The sequence below is a fragment of the Amblyomma maculatum genome, chromosome 10 (assembly GCF_055883805.1).
Source record: "Amblyomma maculatum isolate TAMU_Amacu chromosome 10, ASM5588380v1, whole genome shotgun sequence".
Lineage (NCBI taxonomy): Eukaryota > Metazoa > Arthropoda > Arachnida > Ixodida > Ixodidae > Amblyomma > Amblyomma maculatum.
In genome coordinates this window covers 98,550,357-98,568,152 of record NC_139353.1, presented here as the reverse complement: position 1 = coordinate 98,568,152, position 17,796 = coordinate 98,550,357, and the positions used below count along the sequence as shown (strand labels likewise).

General features: G+C 43.4%; 1 protein-coding gene across 1 annotated transcript; it reads right to left on the bottom strand.

The window, feature by feature from the left end:
• Positions 1–5,308: 5,308 nt before the first annotated feature.
• On the bottom strand, positions 5,309–17,104 carry LOC146177094 (uncharacterized). The gene is made up of 8 exons (XM_084581461.1): positions 17,100–17,104; positions 16,233–16,441; positions 14,061–14,135; positions 13,928–13,978; positions 12,516–12,629; positions 9,010–9,254; positions 6,179–6,338; positions 5,309–5,559 (listed from the first exon to the last, which is right to left on the bottom strand). The coding sequence occupies exons 1-8, from the start codon at positions 17,102–17,104 to the stop codon at positions 5,309–5,311; spliced, it is 1,110 nt and encodes a 369-aa protein (XP_084437587.1).
• Positions 17,105–17,796: the final 692 nt, after the last annotated feature.

Sequence of the window (17,796 nt, the reverse complement as noted above, 5' to 3'; positions counted from 1 at the left end):
CAAGAGGCCGAAAGGGGGTAATTTGGGTTGTTTCTAGCGTCGCCGTGTTGCAAGGGAAGATGATGCCATGCAGGCGGTCGTCCCATTTTTATGCTCAACATCGACGTACATTGAAATCATGACCTCTAATGTTTCATATAGCCGTTCTGCTAAGCCATTTTGCGGGTGGTATGCTGTGGTTCTTCGATGTTCGACATGGCTAAGTGTCAATATGTTCCTTAGTATCTGAGCAGTGAACGGCTTCCTGTAAGCAGTGGTGACCGACGGCGCGCCATGTTGAAGAATAACGTTTTCTTAAAAGGCTGAGCCACTTGGATGTTAGTAGCTTTCGCAAGAGCCTTTGGCAACGTGGCCCCAGTGAAATAGTAGTTGGCAACAATGATCCATTTGTGACCGGTCCGCGACAGAGAAAATGGTCCTAGTTGGCCTATACCTACTTTATCGCATAATATTTGTAGTGGCTTGATGAAGTAAAACATGCTGGAAGGTTCGCTGGTTTCTTTCGCGTGGGGAGTTCTTACATAGTGCTTTACGTTGAACGCACGCTGTGGCCATAAATAGTTCTCTCGTACGCTCCTGTAAACACAATATGGCCGGACGCCGCTTCATTGTGATATGGAAGGAGGACTTTTAGACCAGATGGTGGGTTCTTGCACCCGAAACAGGACTCTATCTAAAGCCCACTGCTATGGAGGCAGAAGAAGAAAGCAGGCCTCCTTCAAGATGGTCAGTGAGCAGTAACAGTTCAGTGTCGGCATGCTTTCTGGACATTAGGTCGGATATACTAACTGCTCCGAAGAAGCTATCGTCTTGCGTGGCGTCTTGCCTATAGCCTCAACAAGAGCACGCGAAAGGTTGTTAGCGCTTCCATACTTGCATCCACATTTGCTGGTAAAGGCAAATTCAAACTCTTGGAGCAACGTGCTCAAAAAGGTAAGCGACAGCACGTGCGCTTTGGATTCTGTAGCCAGCACAAGGAGGGGTGATCGGTGGCCATAGGAAATGGTCTTCTAAAAAAGTGGCGGCGAAACATTGCGGTGACACAGAACTACCACCAAACATTATTTTTCTGTTGTAAAGTAATTCGAATCAGCACGCAAAATGACGCGGTTTTCATAGGCGTAAACGCTACGACGCCGTCTCGCCGCTCAACGAGGACGGCGCCAAGGCCGACGTTGTTTCCATCTCTAGGAACTCGGTGTCGACATCGTCGTCGAAGCTTGCGTGTATTCGAGGTGTTCGGAGATGTCGTCATAGCCTCTCGAAAGCTGTCTGCTGTTCGCTGCTTATGAAAAATACAGCGTCATCACTATTTACAGCGTCAGAAGGCTGCGGTGTTGAGCGAAGTTTTAGATAGTTGCGGTAGTATCGCCGGTCTTTTTTTTTTTTTCGTTATAATATTTGGAAAGCCACAAATGCAGTAAGATTTTTGTGGAGCAGTCTGGATCTCACTTCTGGTGTTTTGCTATTAATCTTGATCGGTTTAAGTGGCAATTGATGCATAATTATTGTGCATTCGGTTTCACTCTCTAGTCTAGGCAGGTAAAAGTACTAGCCGACACGGAGGATACTGCCGTTTTTTACGCATATCGGGAAAGCGTTAAAGTTATTCTAGTTGCGGACGACTAGTGCAAAAAGGTAGGGTGCGAAATCGATAAGGAGAAGAGGATTGGATTTTGGTAGAGTTAATGGAATAACACATTGGCAATTTTTACTAATAGGGAATGGACGATAGTTCTCGGGATGTAAATGTGTGTACCACTGAATTATTATCACAGCAGGAGAGAGTTGTAGGACGACTGAGCGAAAAACACTAAGCAAAAAGTGGATCGGTTGAAAGGGCGTGACCTCTCGATGTTTGCACATGCATGTGGGTACAACGTGTTTTTAAGTACAAATATTTAGTACTTGCTGCAATGTTTACGCATCTAACGCTCAAAAGTGCAGAAACAGCACAGGTGTTGGTTGTGTTTACGTAGGGTGAAACGCGGAGCGAACTAGCTGAACTAATTTGTTCATTCCCATAAAGCGGTCTTGCTCTTCCAAACTTGATTCTGAGTCAAGCTGAGTCACGATTTCTTTTTTGCACGAGATAAGAGACACTGTGTTTCTCACAATGCTGCAGATACGCTTAGGTAATGTGATATCGTGATCAGCTATGTCTAGTTGTCTGGCCACAAAATGCGCTTTCACTGGGTGTTTAAGAAAAGTTGTTTTTTCCTCGCAAATTTTGCGTGCACTTTTTTGTTGAAGTATCTTAGTACTGCACCCAAGAAAAATTATATAAGGACTCTCTCAACCTCTTTATACCAGTATCTTTATACCGATCGATATATTGCGGAGGCGCTTTACAAAGTGTAAATAGAGTTAGGAAGATGCTGGTTAAGACGACGTTCAAATCATTTTATTCATAGCTTCACTCTGATGCCCTTAAGTAAAAACGTAGAATAATGATTGCTACCTTCGACCATCAACTGCACAATATGTAAAAGCCCAGACCATTGATCGAATTTTTTATAAACTGTTAGATTCTTTTTTGACTTGGATATATTACAAGGAACCTATATAAACAACTACAAATTACTCCTTATGGTATCCGGTTTCTGCCAGTAGTGACAAGATTCCGTGTGACATCAATATGGTGCTGGGCCTCCACAGCATTTGGAAAACGCAGATGGCATTTAGGCAGGCAGAAGAAAATTTACGATCTTCCAGGGACCACTTTATGGAAAGTGTAACTTTTCTCAGAGGTGTTCTCCATTGTCGGCCTTAGCAACCTCAGTGGATGGATATGGCTGACGGACTGATAAACATATTTTTTTATTATATCGTTTGATGCGCGTTTCACAATGCTTGGCATGTCGTAGTTTGTTAAAGTTCTCTTTCTGATTACGTTAGTTTTGGTTTTCGGTAATGGCGGAATTTTATTCAGAGCTCTATTTTTACCGGGAACGAATGCCGGTAGTACCCAAGCATCACACCAACAATGGACCAGCGCTGGCGTTACATTGGTAAAAAACGGCACGAAAGTCGGACCGTCATTGGCATTTAGGCCAAAAGAGACTTTTTCCAACCTTGGGCCGACGTTCATGCCACGATTGGACCGCTCTCCAGCCTACATTTGTCCGACATTATGCCATGATTGAACCACTGTACTGCCCATATATTCATGTTGGCCCGCCGTTCACCCATGATTGAACCACTGTACTGCCCATATATTCATGTTGGCCCGCCGTTCACCCATGATTAGACCAGTGTTATGCCGATGTGATAACATTGGCCCGACATTCATGCCATGATTGAACCTGCATTCAGCCAGTCTACCAAAAGTGGACATGCCACAATTAGACAATTGTTTAGCCTATCTGTTAAAGCTGGCCCAGAATTCAGGCCATGCATTTTCAGTGCATTCCAGCTAATATTTGCATTATACAAGCCACATGCTTTACTACTGCCAAACTGCACCCTTTATATACACATGCATAAAATGAGGCGCAACAAAAATCAAAGTGTTATCATTTATTTAAAAATAACATATTGTTAGGGTTTATTTAAAGAGCGATTCTGCACCTTAGCCTGATGTGCTAAGTAACAGATGGTGAGCTTCTTCTTCTTCTTTCTCTATCCCGGAGAGCCTCTTTTTGCACTTCCTTCTCCTCTTCTGTGCGCATCCCTGACATTTCCCCCTTGGCAGACGAAGCCCCTGGGCTGTCAGAGTCCCGAGCGAGAGTGGCAGCGCTTCATTCTTGCGACATGAACTACCTGTGAACTACATGAACTACTTCCTCTTTGCATCATATCACGGACCTGTTCGTCAATTATCTTACGTTCTGAAGGTGAAACACGGTATGGTGTCTGTCTAATCGGGTGTGCAGATCCAGTGTCGATCATGTGATGGGTGCGGGAAGGCGGAATCGGTGGTGGCTGATCTCGAGCAAAGTCTAACACGTCCGCATGTTTCATAAGAACCTCCATCAATATTCGCTGGTCGTTGGTGGGTAGCGATTCATTTATCATAGACTTAAACTGGGAATCAGCATGATCGGGACGTCTAGTTGAACGAGCAACGCCTTCATTGAACGCGGCGATGTGCATAGAAAGGCATTCTTCAAAGTCGGCGAGTTTGAAATCACGCGGCAATACGGCGGGTTCATTGGTATGGTTGACAGTCCAAAGCGTGGTACGGCCCTCGTTCACTCGAACAACGCTGCGGGGCACCAACACACTCTTTTTGGCACCGGAAAGGGAAGTGGGTTCCACCAAAGCGTCGAAGGCATTGGGAACCGCACCCGAAGACACAACTGGGACGAAGATGGCGGACATCGCCGGAACGACGGTATCTTCGAAGACAGAAAACACTTGGACCGCCCGCGGCGATTCTTCTATGAGAGCCGATCGAAGGCTGGGGCTTATTGATATCTCGCCACTGTTGAAGTCGAGAGTTGCGCCACACTGCTGTAAAAAGTCAACTCCTAGAATAACGTCGTGCGTAAAGCGAGGGAGCACCGTAAATTCAGTTCTAAACTCGTGTCCAGCCATCGCTACATTTACATAACAAATACCAAGCGGAACCAACGATTCTCCCCCTACACCTCGAAATATGACAGTTCTATCCCAGCCAAACATAATTTTGCGGCCGAGACGGTTCTTAAAATCTAAGCTCATCACGGAAACTGTAGCACCAGTATCCACTAAGGCCATAACACAAACACCATCCACTGACACTTCCAAGCGGTTCTTCAGCATAACGACCGGTAGAGGAATTGGCAATATCGATGACCTGGCGACCGCACCTCCATCGGCCGCACACGCTAGTTTCCCGGTGGCGGAGAAGAACGGCGGGGAGAAAGCGATTGTCGGGAGCGGCGGGCAGGAGGAGTCAGGCTGCGATCAGAAACTGACGAGTCGTTGCATGGTGGTACGTAGCGGTAGGAGCCCGAAGGAGGGGGATAGGTCGGGTCATGGACTTCTGGGCTCACAGTAGAACGGCGATTTGTCCATTGGCACTGGTAGCGTGGTGGCGGGTACCGGCGACGGCAGAATCTGGATATGTGGCCAAGCATACCACAGCGGTAACAGACGGGTGGTTCACGAGCACGGTCCAAATAATAGCCCTCGGTAACAGGATCGCAGTGATCAGCAAAGTCCAGCCGCTGGGGTTGTTGCGGAGGAGGTGGCGCCCTGTAGTGGGAACGAGCTAGGGGAGCAGGGCCATATGAGTCGTTTCGGTGGTCACGGATGGGAGGAGCAGCGGTAGAACACCAAGAAGAGCGCTGGCACACCGGGTAGAGGCAACTCATGAGCAGCCTCAGGTGCCAGCAGGGCCCTGCAGGGCAGCACTGGAGGTGTGGGCCGGGTGAGGCAGTGGGGGTGCCGTACTGGATGTCGCCGAAGCACAGGGGTTCGGTGTGGTTGCCAGGCTGGCGGCAGAACTTGTATTTAGTGTTTCGGCAAAGCGCCGCTTTCTACCGCCACCACGGTCCACTGACCCTGGCAACCACTTCTTAATGAAGCCGTGCGCTTCAGCAACATCCACGCCTGTCTTTTGGCAGATGATATCTGCACAAGATAAATGGACATTTTAGGCCAACAGGAACACTTTGTTGGCTCACAGAAATCAAGCTTATTTCACTGAAAGAAGAACAGAAGAATAAAAGGTAGCGCAAAAGGACGAGGAACCAGCCCAGCAACAAGTTTTATTGAAAAAAACAGAAGAGGACGCACAAGTAAATGTTACACGGAATGGGCCTCATAATTCAAGGACTATAGGCAACCAAATGCAACTTTAGAAAAAGCTCTCGCAAGAAAGCTCTTCTAACCAACTGTATATAGCTACTATGACACTATGGTCCACCTTTCAAGGACTAGAGGGGGAGCACAAATAGCTGGCCAGTGCAACATGACTGCAATGCTGCGAGAAAAGATGGACTTGACTGGTTTGAGGGCTTTTTCAAAATACATCTGCTGTTCATTCTTTAGATGCCCACTGAGGAAAACTGCAACCAGCCCCACAAACAATTGCAGTAACAAAATATTCATCTGTTATAAAAAAGAAGTCGTAAGCTGGGTAAAGTGGTAACAGATTTTACAGATGGAAACAAAGTGCAGCAAAGCCTGTTACATGTGCTTTCGCTCATGTTTTAAAATTAAAAGCTACTGTAATTAATAAAAAATATACCTGTGACCACGCTGCACAATCTAAGGCCGATAAAGGAAAGTTTTCCTTTCCGGCCGTGCAGACTGTACAGGCGTTGTACGGACACCCCCATGATGGCCGTCATGGCGTTGGCCGCCACCTCCTTTAGCCCTTTTCCCCCCAGGCGGAGCAGCTGCTGTCGCTGAAAAGAAAGAAAATCATAGTTGCGCAAATGCTATTAGACATAAAATAACAAGTACTGTTAGTTTATTTCTGAATAGAATAACTGAGATAACTGTGTGACCAATTGTCAGCAGCTCATACAATTGTGCCTGCTATTTAATGCATCATTCTTGTATGATGCAACAGCTCTCTACCACTGCAAACAAAGACATTTTTTTTCTAATTTGCTAGGAGCAGACAAATTTAGGTGCTGAGCAAAAGTGGTCGCTCTTATCATGTTATAACTTGAGGCTTTTAGCAGATATGTGTGCTGGATGTATTTGGGCTGCAGTCCCTAAGGAATTCGGGCTAAGAGCATGCTGTAGAAGAGGGGTTTGCAAATTTTAACCATCTGGAATCCTTAACGTGCACTGACATCGCACAGCACACGTGCACCTTGCTTTTCACCTCCATGGAAAAGTGGTTGCTGCAGCCAGGTTTGAACTCTTTTTGGGTTCAGCAGTTGAATGACTGAGCCGCTGCCACGGGGCCCATTATCCCGAAACTGAGCATGATCTAATATTATGTACCCCAAGCACATGAGTAAAGCTGCATGCCTAGCAACCACTTTTCTTTAAGCAGTCTTAACATTCCTGTTTTTGGCAGCAGATCAAGTAATGAAAGAAAGCATGATATGGGCAAGAGAGGAAAAAGTGGGGATAAAAAACAGCTCGAAAACAAGGACTTGACACCACAACATAAACAAAACACAGGGCTGTGAACTCATGGGCTGTGCATGAGCTCCCACATGAAGACAGCATACAGTTCCGTGACCTAAGAATTTCAATTTTGAAAGGGCACATATGTTGGATGTATAATCCTAGATCACAAAAGGCACTCCTCCCCTATAGTAGTGCTCATTGGATGGTAGTAAAATGAGCAGTTGCCATGAATTGCCTCAATTACACGTTGGAAAAATCATGTTGTCATCAAATATCTCAGAGCGTTAAAATACAAGCACAGCGTTTGCACATGTCCGGCTATCCTCCAGATACTTAGCAGTTGCAGACAGCCTGCTAAAAAAGAAAAAGATCAGTAAAAAGCAAGATAAGCAAGATCAGAGGCTGACAACACAAGTCATTCCGTGCATTCGCAAAGTATCCCATAATTTAAGAAGGTTGCAAAAAGATACAATGTAAACATGCTCTTCTCTGCATCAAGTAAGCTCTAAAAAATTTGTCCAATGATGATGAAAGAGCAAAAGCCGCATTGTAGTATCAAGCACCAACTCTGGTTCACCCGGTGCACTACAAAGGTAGTTTACAGTGTTCCACTCACTTGTAATAGAGTTTACATTGGTCAAACAGGACACTGTTTTAATGAGAGAGCCAGGGAGCAATATGATTAAGTCAAAGACGGTAAAGGGAGTAATCTTGCCACTGAATGCAGAAACTGTAAGTGTAAGCTAATTTTTCGAAAAACCAAGTTTCTTGGGTGCGAGAAAGATCAGACTGAAAGAGATATTGTTGAGGTATATCATATCAGAAAAGCGGGAGATCAATGTGTCAGCCCCCCTCATTGTTTCTGTATGATAATGAAATGGCCTTTCAGGACAAACACGGTTGACTACCACATGGCAATAACAGCACCATACTTAAGCTTGTTTTTATTTTATATAAAATTTAGTTGGAAGTTCGTCCTGCTGTGTGTTTCTTCATGTCCTCATTTTTTTCGTGCTGTGAGCACTATACGTTGATGAATCAACATCAACGGGCCCAAACATCAGTGTTGTTGCACAGTTTGGTGGTATAGTGTCAAAAGCGGTTTGAGACCATATACAAGACCATGTAGTAGGATCAATTCCTGAAATGAAAATGTAATTGCCAAAAGCCCTACAGCACGAGCAATTGTAATGCTTCCTGAAGCAAAACTGAAACTTTATGCATTAGACATGCAGGAGTGTCGCTGCAGATGTGACACCCACTGCGGACATGTTGCAGTGCTCAGTTCAAACTGCAAGCACTTTTGCATCAGATTTACATGGAAAGAAAAGGACAGTAATAGCCAAATGTGTAGACGTTACTTTCTTAGAGCAATAAAGAGAAATAAAGCACAGTTCGAATTTAGTGCCATGGTCACAGCAACAAGCCTCAGCAAACGTTGCCATCCTCACTGAGCTTCCACGCCTCTTACAATAATTTCCATTTTCAAGTGAAAAAGTGTGTAATTTCCTCATGCTGCAGTGCTTTTGAAACTTGTTTATTGAAAAAAAGTATGGCACGATTGATGGAATTGAACTCCGCACTGCCACTAACCACCAAATCGCAATTAAATTAAAGATTTATTAACTGAGTTTAGTTAACCATGTAATTACTAAAGTTTAGCCGTACATTGTGCCTGTTGCATCAGGAAATGCGTTCCTAGAATCTATTTTTTCTAGCCTCCCCTTATTCAGAATTTTTGAAAATGTTCACTGAAGCACCCAGTAATCTGTATATGCAGCTTTCATGCACAAGATATTTACATTAATAAAACATGCAGAAGTGACAACATACTCAAGCAAATCAGTAAGAATTATGAATATGATGAGCATGTTATCCACAGAGCATGGCATGCACCTTTTTCACAAACATCTGAATTACTTTATATTGCAAACCCTGACTAGGTACTCATTTTTCTCAGTTAAGAATTATTAAAAAGCATTAGATTACCAGTGCAGCTGCCACACCATCATCCTGCAAGGCAGCGTCGGCTGCCTCCAGCTCCTCTGTAGTGTAGGCGGGCAGAGCAAGGGCGGGAGGAGGTGCTGGTGGGGAGACTGGCTGCGCAGTGCCTGGGCCTGGCTCTCGGTCCGACCGCAGCAGCAGGCTATATTCAATGCGCTGCACGCGCTGGATCAGCTCCCGCTGCTGCTGTCGGACCTCAAGCAAAATCCTCAGCACCCTGAGCACTGCAGCTGTAATTGAAGCAATTAATAATAAATTCAGTGAGAGTACAGCTTCCTAAGGCCGATAGCATCACTTATGCCCTAGGCACCAATAAAACAGTATGAGTGTAAACAGCAAGAAGCAACATGCTGCTTATGCTCCTAACTTTCTACAGCTTTCACAGAGACACTCATAACACATGCATCTATTCCTTGCCAGCCTAATGTAAAAGTTATAAATGTCATCACACTGATGAACACTTAGGTCAAACAGAGCTCCTCTACGTGTGACAGATAGCAAAAGAGCTGCGATATTGTTCTGCAAATGCCTCCTCAGTCTGGGCTTCTGCCAATGGTTATGGCACTTCAGAAGCATTTCCACTGCTACTGCATTGCAGAAAGGATTAATGTATTCTTCTACTCTCATGAGAAGCACATGCTAATAGGGAGTCAGGAAGCAGAGCAGGCCTTCGCCTGTAATTTAGCTTTGCATCATTTGAAAAGTGTTTTTCATGGCAAGATGATATTAGAAAAATTTTGGAGGTAGGAGTCTGTTCTGTGTAACTACAAGTACTTTTGGGAGCTAATGCATTACACTTGCTGCAGCAAAGATCTCTATTGCACTGTTGTCCTTGGCTGATAAACAAAATGCAACAAAAAGGTGAATCATGTGTCAAGTTCCACATCAGAGGACAAAGTAAAGATTAAATCCAAGATGAGCCCACCACCATGTGGACGTAAATAAATACAGGAAATATATAAGATACAATAACATTAGCTCTTGGGCCAGTTGGTGCATGTTGAACATAATTACAGGGGTGCCAGCGGAAACACAAAGGTGCGTACACAAGAACGAAGAGGTAGCTACAGACGGATGCTGGACTATCAACTGTGGTTTATTGAAGAAGCATTGCCGCACAAAAATACACATCCGACACATGCGCATCTGCAGCACCACCGCAGATGCGCATGCGTCAGATGTGTGTTTTTGTGCTGTAGCTACCTCTTCGTTCTTGTGTACGCATCTTTGTGTTTCCGCTGGCACCCCTATATTATGTTCAATATTTCAGATAGGCTTTCTTCATACATCTCTGCACTATCGAACTGCAGACACTGCACACAGTTGCCTATTGCTTATGACAAAAAGGAACAACACAGAATTCTGAAAAAGGAACGCTAAGAAAAATTTGCCACAGTAATTCATCACATTCCAATGCAAAATGCAGTGCATAAAGGGTGATGCACAGTAACATGTTTCAAAGGCTAGGAGCTACACTATAGTCATCTGCAATATCACTAAACAGAAAATATAGTTCTGATCAGACCTCTAAGCAGGTAATCTTGTTTTGCATACCTTTTACAAAGTAACTGCGCAAGCTGCAAGGTACCACTCCTAGGCTTTCTTTTTGTTTATGCACTAATCAGGGGTTCTCAAACTGGGTTCTGCAGAGCTCAGGGGTTCCACGAGCTTCTACTGCCAAAGAGCAAAAGTATGCCTATGCCGCACTGATGCCGAAGCAGGGGGCAGCCAATAACCCGTGAGCTGCTGCGTGATTCTATGCACAGTCCAGCTGGGTTGGACACGAGAATTGAATGTAGTGCTGGTCTTGTGACTAGTTTACTGTTTCTAGTTTTGCCATCTGGATTTTGCTTATAGTTTCCAGTATAAGTGAGAGGTAGGTATTGAATAAAAAGGTAGTTGCCAAAAGCAAGAATACAAACAAGTGCTTACAAAAGTGAACTAAACAACAAAAAAAACCAGGGTGGGTTCATGATCAAGCAACACCAGATGATAGCGATTTGAGAAGGAGGGGGGGGGGGCAAATATATTGCATGCCAACTGGGATTTGCGAAGACTCCCTTTTAATATCTCCTGTTCCACGAATATGCTAGCAACATTTAAATGAAGTATTCCATCACAATGGCATAAAGCAGACATATGCCTCAAACGATGCCCAAATATTAATCCACAAGCTAACTCGCTGGAAAATCAGCTTGAAACAACTGCCTCTTTCAAACAGCAAACTTTTGCCAGCATATATGTCAAACATGATCATCTAGTGACTCATTGTTGGCATCTGTCAGCAAGATAAACATGACGTCATACATGGCATACAGTCCTATGTGAGACGCTCTGAGAGTATTAGAATAAATAGTGCAAGCATTTTTGTGTGCACTAAATGAAAGCATTTTGTGGTAAACACTGTTCAGCTTATTGCCACTTTAAGTTGAAGTATGCAAATAAAAATGGAATTGTAAGTCAGAAAATGTGGCACCATCTCTATAAAGCGGGCTGTTTTTTGCCGACCAACTGACATTTCTTGCTAGGCACAGGCGAATGTTTGAGAAATAAAAAAGGTCGTAATTATTGCTTATCACACATAAATCTTGCTGTATGCAAGAAAAGATGAATGGCAGCGGATGCTGCAGAAGGTGGTTAGACTGCTGAGATCTTTCCTAAATGAGAGCGTGCCACCCTGTTGGTTTTGGGTACCTTATAAGGGAGTGCACAGGGGCTGCATGATGTCCAAATTAATTTTCTTCCACATTTTACACTCCATCTGAGGCACTGCATTCGCTTCCAGCTAATGAACTCTTAAGATACTATCAAAGACAACAAAAGTTAAAATATGAGCCCCTTTGACCTGTATGCCCCTGGAAGTGAATAAATTATTCTGCAAGAAGAAAAAGCACAGAACATGGGACCACTGCACGCAGTACATTAATGGTGATGGCTTTCTGGTGATCGTAGGCAGAGAGAGGCAGCAGCAATGCCAGGATCCAAAAGATGACAACAAAAGTTACTAACTACAGCAGCCAGTGCAGTATGAATGACAAAAGCTGAAAGCGAATCGAAATACTAGGTTGTATGTTTTAGCATTACTTTGGTTCAGTAGGGACTGTCTTTGAAGAATACCAGTAAACATTTTCAGAGTTATCACTTTCAAAGAACATAATTTCAGTCTGATCGTGAACTCCGTGTAATACCTTCCTAAATATTTATTCTCTAGATATTTCTGGCAATGCCAACTTCAGTTCACTAGCATAGGATATACTGAGGAAAATAAAATTTGCTGCTTTTTTTTTTAAAGCTAAACAGGTCTAACCTCTAGCTGAGAGCATTACTTGGTAGCAGAGAAATAGGAGTGAAAACCAGACAGGGAAAAATTGGTAAGACAGGACAAACATTTGTCCCATCCTCTCACATTGTCCCCATGTTTGGCTAGCATTCCTGTTTTTTTGCTCTAGGTTATTTTACATTAAAAAAAGAAAACAAAGTGAACATTTCACCTTCAACAGTCCCACTTTCATTGGCAGCCTCCTCGGAGCTCAGGGCTGCACTTTCCCTGCCGACAGCTTCAGAAAGTGTCGCTGCTGGCACTTCAGCGCCTTCATTCAGAGGTGCTGGAACACGAACATCATTAGTGGTAATGCAGGAGGCACAAAAAATAATAAACAAACTGTCCAGATTAAAGGTAGAACGAGAGGAAGAAGATGGTTTACACGGTATGAACGAGCACTGAACAAGGGTAAGTGGAGTACGCCTCAGTTCGCAGGTCGACCCAACGTTTCGATAAGTGGACTTGTCTTCGTCTAGGCGGAGACAAATTCACTTGTCGAAACGTTGGCTCGACCTGCAAACTGAGGTGTACCCCATTTACCCTGTTCAGTGCTCCTTCATACTGTCCAGATTAAAGTGAGGTGGTGCTTTTGTTTGACCATTCTTTGCCAGGTAACAGTAAAAGGCACCTATTTCAAACCCCAAGTTGTGTTAATTTATGCAACCCAGAAAGACAGCAATTCCCAAAATAGACCTCCCAACTTGAGTCGCATGGAACAGTGGCGCCCGTGCACACGCATCAATCATGCACACTATAGCAGAAGAGTGACTAGGATAAAAAGTCCCCCGTCTGTCAAATATATCCCAGCAGCACTGTTTCACTTTTGTTAAATTCACAACATTCTGCCGCTGCCATCAAGAGCCATGGTCCATGCAAGCATTTTTGAAACACAGCAGTGCCATTTGTGAAGAGGCATTACTGCTACTGTACTGCACTGTGAAAAGGGCTATGCAGGCATCATATTATAGCAATTCTTCAACACTCCTGACATTGTGCACAAAGCAAAGTACTTGATGTAGCCATGGAAAATGATCAATGTTAATAAGTTTTTACCTCTCAAGTACAGACAACCATATTTCTGGCATTCATCACATAAAACTACTGTGATGCAGGAGGTTTTTGGCAGTATATAGTATCATTCAATAATTCGAAAATTTTTCTTGATCCCTTGAAGGCCAAATTAACAAGATATTACTATTTTTTTCCTTATTCAAGGAGCCAAAATCACTCAATACTTAATGAGCATGTGACACGTGTACATCTGGCCATGCTTGCCTAACTCAAGAAATTTAATCATTCCAATTTCAAGCAGTCTACTAGAAATTTCAACACTGCATCTTTACCTCTTGAGTAAACTAAAATTACCCTAGAACTGCGGGCAACTGGCAGTTTGCCAAGAAATGGTTACTGACATCTGTATACTGACATGAGAATATACGGTAAATGTGTTCTATTTCTCTGAGAGTGCAATGAGCTACAGTTTTTTTTTTGCAGCTCTTGCAAGCACCTACTGCCATATATTCACAATCTGAACTAAAATCAAGCTTATAGATTAAATGTCGATGACAATTCATAACATACGAGGTGATGGCAGCTCCACTTCCATGGGCCAATCTTCATGACCCTCGTTTCCTAAAGAAAGAATTGCACATTAATATCATCTTCAGTATGCAAATAATTTTTTGTTAATTATAACTCCAGGAATTATAATTACCAGAAACTGCCGACGTCTCCACAGCAGATGTGAACTCATATTTTCGCATCTTTTTTTCGGCGCTCTTGTAAGAGCCTGCAAAGAATTAATATGAAATGAATGAAATTTGTACTACACCTGCACTACACCCATGATGATTAGACAACACAGGAACTGGTTGAGGATTTACATATTGGACCAAGATAACTGCGTAGGCAAAAAAAGTTTTCTAAGTGACAGGGAGATTGCCTTTCTTGAGAATGCTTGGAGGTTGCATACATATCTGAGTGGGCTTTAGTGTTGTGTTATATGGTTTATCTGCATCAACACTTTCACACCTTTGAGTGTTTCTTTATATACCAAACCATTGGTAAAGAAAACCCTTAATTGTAAGTCAGCGCTTGTCCCGTGTTTTCCTTTCTCTGATCCCTCTTTCTTTTCTTACGCTGTAGTATCATGACCGTAGGTTGGTATACAGCTAGTTGGTATAGCTGTGCCAACTAGCATGGCCAACTCATGTTTTGCTAGGTTTACCTGTTGTAGAACTGGCCATGTTGACTGAAATTTCTGGCATAGCTCACTGCTCATAAACGTTAAAGTTTGAACATTGAAGTGCTGTTTATTTCATTTTCTTAAATGGTTAAGGCACAGACAAGTGCAACTACTTAGGCCATTGCCTCAACGAAGTGGTTTTCGATCAGCCTATGACAGATCAAGCAACCATCTGCTGATCAGCTTCATTGGCATTGCGGGTCTGAAAGCACTAGACTGCTGATAGTGCTGCTGTAGCTGCCGGTATGACGCGGCAGATTGCCGCATAATAAGCTATATGTAAGACATCTATTGCCCAGCCCAACTGATCATGCCTTTATGCCGGCAAAAACACATATTACATTTATTGTTTGCTTGGTAGCAATGTTCGTCAAGCACTCCCCTAAGATGCACACTGCTAATATGGCTAGTCATGTATAAAAATAAAAGAAATCTGTTCTTTGACATATTACCTCATTGCTGACGCTCTGCTGTCTGTCATGACATCTTGTGAGCATTTAATTATGGCGGTCACTCTTAATGGAAGGGGCTTCCTGATCACAATTACATATCGCATTTTTTAAAATATGCAACAACCCCGGTCATCGAAACTTGGAAGTAGGATCATAGACTTCCATAGAAGCACAAACATGCAATTGGTTGAACGACCTGCCCTTCTTTATAAATTTCATTGATATCATTCCTCAACGCTTGGCCATAACACATACACATCCGAAAGTGCATGATACTGCTGTATGTAAAAGAAGTTCTAGGCTACTTTGCCGAACTGACGCCTGTTCAGCTGCCCTTGTAACTGCAGTCACCAGTCAGTTCAGCCAACAGACTCCATCCATGTTTGAATGCCATTGAAACACTCATGTGGCAGAGGCATTCTTTTATATTTACATTTAAAACGTGTTTCCAATTTCTAGGGTTTAAAAACTATGCAACACATGGCTACGGAGGAGATGGCAGAGAGCCTTCTTCCCAGGCGGTGTTATAGAGGTTGAGAAGGTACTCTTTTGCGTTATCTTTTGCGTTAGCAGAGTAAGTGATTCCATCTTCACCAGGAGCCGACCGAGTGGCGTTAGCAAGAAGTGCAGCTTCAAGCTCGTGTAGTGTAAAAGGGGCATCAAGGTCAATGCTTGCACAGAAGGACAATATTGTGAAAGAACACTAATTTACATCAAGTGGGATAGTTTAACAAGCACTGATACTATATTGCACAAGCACATTCTGCACTGCTCCATTTCACTGCATGCACGTAACACAGGGACTCGTCCCAGCAGCAAAGTGCCTGACGCTTAGCTGCTGCAGCACGCTTACTTAAAACTGGAAGAAAAAAAAAACTGAACCGCATTAAACTTTTCTGTCTTAACTGTAATTATTTTGCATGTTGACTCCAGCAGTTGCGCTGAAAACTGTAGGACTTCAAGAATAAGGCACTAGTATGTTTCAAAAGTCGCCTTCGATCGGCTTACAGAGAACAGTTCATTCCTCTTTGTTTTTTGATAACTGGCTAAGTGGCTGCTAAATTACAACTTCTTAGTCGTAATTTAGTCACATAGAGTTGAAGGCTCAAAGAATTTCTTAAAGAGCTCTTTACGATTGCTAGCCAGATCATCATCATCTTTACATAGTCTACAATGTGACTATACTTACGGCAAGAGGCAACCACTGTCACTGGGCACCGTGTCCATTGGTGCCCGCTGGCATTTCTATCAGCCTGGCTCTTGGCCAGGCGAATCACTGCCGTTGGGCTGGCCATAGGCCAGAAGCAATGGCTGTCGCCATCAAGCCAGCCCACCGGCACAGCTGCCAAGCTGTCCTCCTCATCTGGGAATTTCACCAATGCGAATGGTTTCGACATGCTGCGTGGAGAAAACAGGACAAAATATTAATAGAGAAGTGTAAAAAACTTTTTGCAGCCCAGTGTCTAAGCCCTACAGCCAAGAGAATTATTGTGATATTCTCTAAGTACTCCTGTTAGGCTAGCCATAAACTATAGTGCCCCTCTACAACTGACGTCGCTACTCTCACATCCACCTCGTTCTGTGCCGCACCACACTCCTGAACTTTCATCAAAAGCAAGTTGACAGTTACGTGTGTCACAAGTGCTTGCAATCTGGGATTTATTTAAGCAATCTTTCTGCCTGTCGTCATGCGAACGAAATGCACATATCACAGCCAGCATCATAGCATAGAACTTGAATATTGCACTGAGTGCACTTTACCAGGAGCACGGGGATGAAAAAAAAAGCAAAATGCAAGAAAAGGCCAAACGAGCAAGAGAGACAGGAAACACATTGCTTGAGATTTTCACCCAGTATTTCATGTCACATGTATCCTAACCATGAAAATCAGGTGAAAATTTCCTGCTCGTTTCGTGCTGGCTGGGAGCTACTGGTTTGTACTGGTGTCTGCTGAAACCAGCAGACGACCCGACGATCTTCAGTTGGCTTGAAGGTGTACAAAAGCATGCATTTGAGTTTATGCAGTCCCATACAAAAGCTTGTTGCATACACTTACCGCATTTTTACGCATTTCACTAAAAAAAAAAAAGAACGGAAACTATGTACCAATATTTAATACATGGTTCTGGTAAGTCTAGGTTACATTATAAGAATTATAGTGGGCTGAAATACAACGGTAGACGATCGAAGAACAGGCAATTTTCCAAACAAGCTAAGCATATGTCTGTTTTTTTTTTTTTTTTCTCTTGAGCAGTAGCCACATAGTGGAATATCGCTATGAGGTATTCCAAGCGTCAGGGACACAAGAAGTTTTATCATTTAGAAGAAACATTTCCTTTATTATAGCATAGTGCACGTTACTGTTTACTTCTGCTGTCTGCTAGCGCAGCAGACGACGCACGCGTCTTATGACAAATCGGCATTAACTCTCTAAGTGCAGCGAATACAATTATGTACAAGAAGTTATTTTTTAAATAATGTAAATAATTTTTATTATGTCACGTATTTCTTGCATTACAGTTTGACAATTGCAGGTTTCTAGCACCTATGACCACGTCCTACGGCTTGAGCCATAGGCTTGAGCCACTTGAGCCTCCACAAGCCAAAAGTGGCTGTCCTGAAGTCTACGCAGTGTAATATCTTGAGGGAGTGCCGAATTTGGCGACAGATGTTCGTGCCTGTGTACCAATGCGTGTTTACGAGCGCGATGCACCGCGAGTATTTTGCGCTTTTAACATGTTTGGTATGAATTA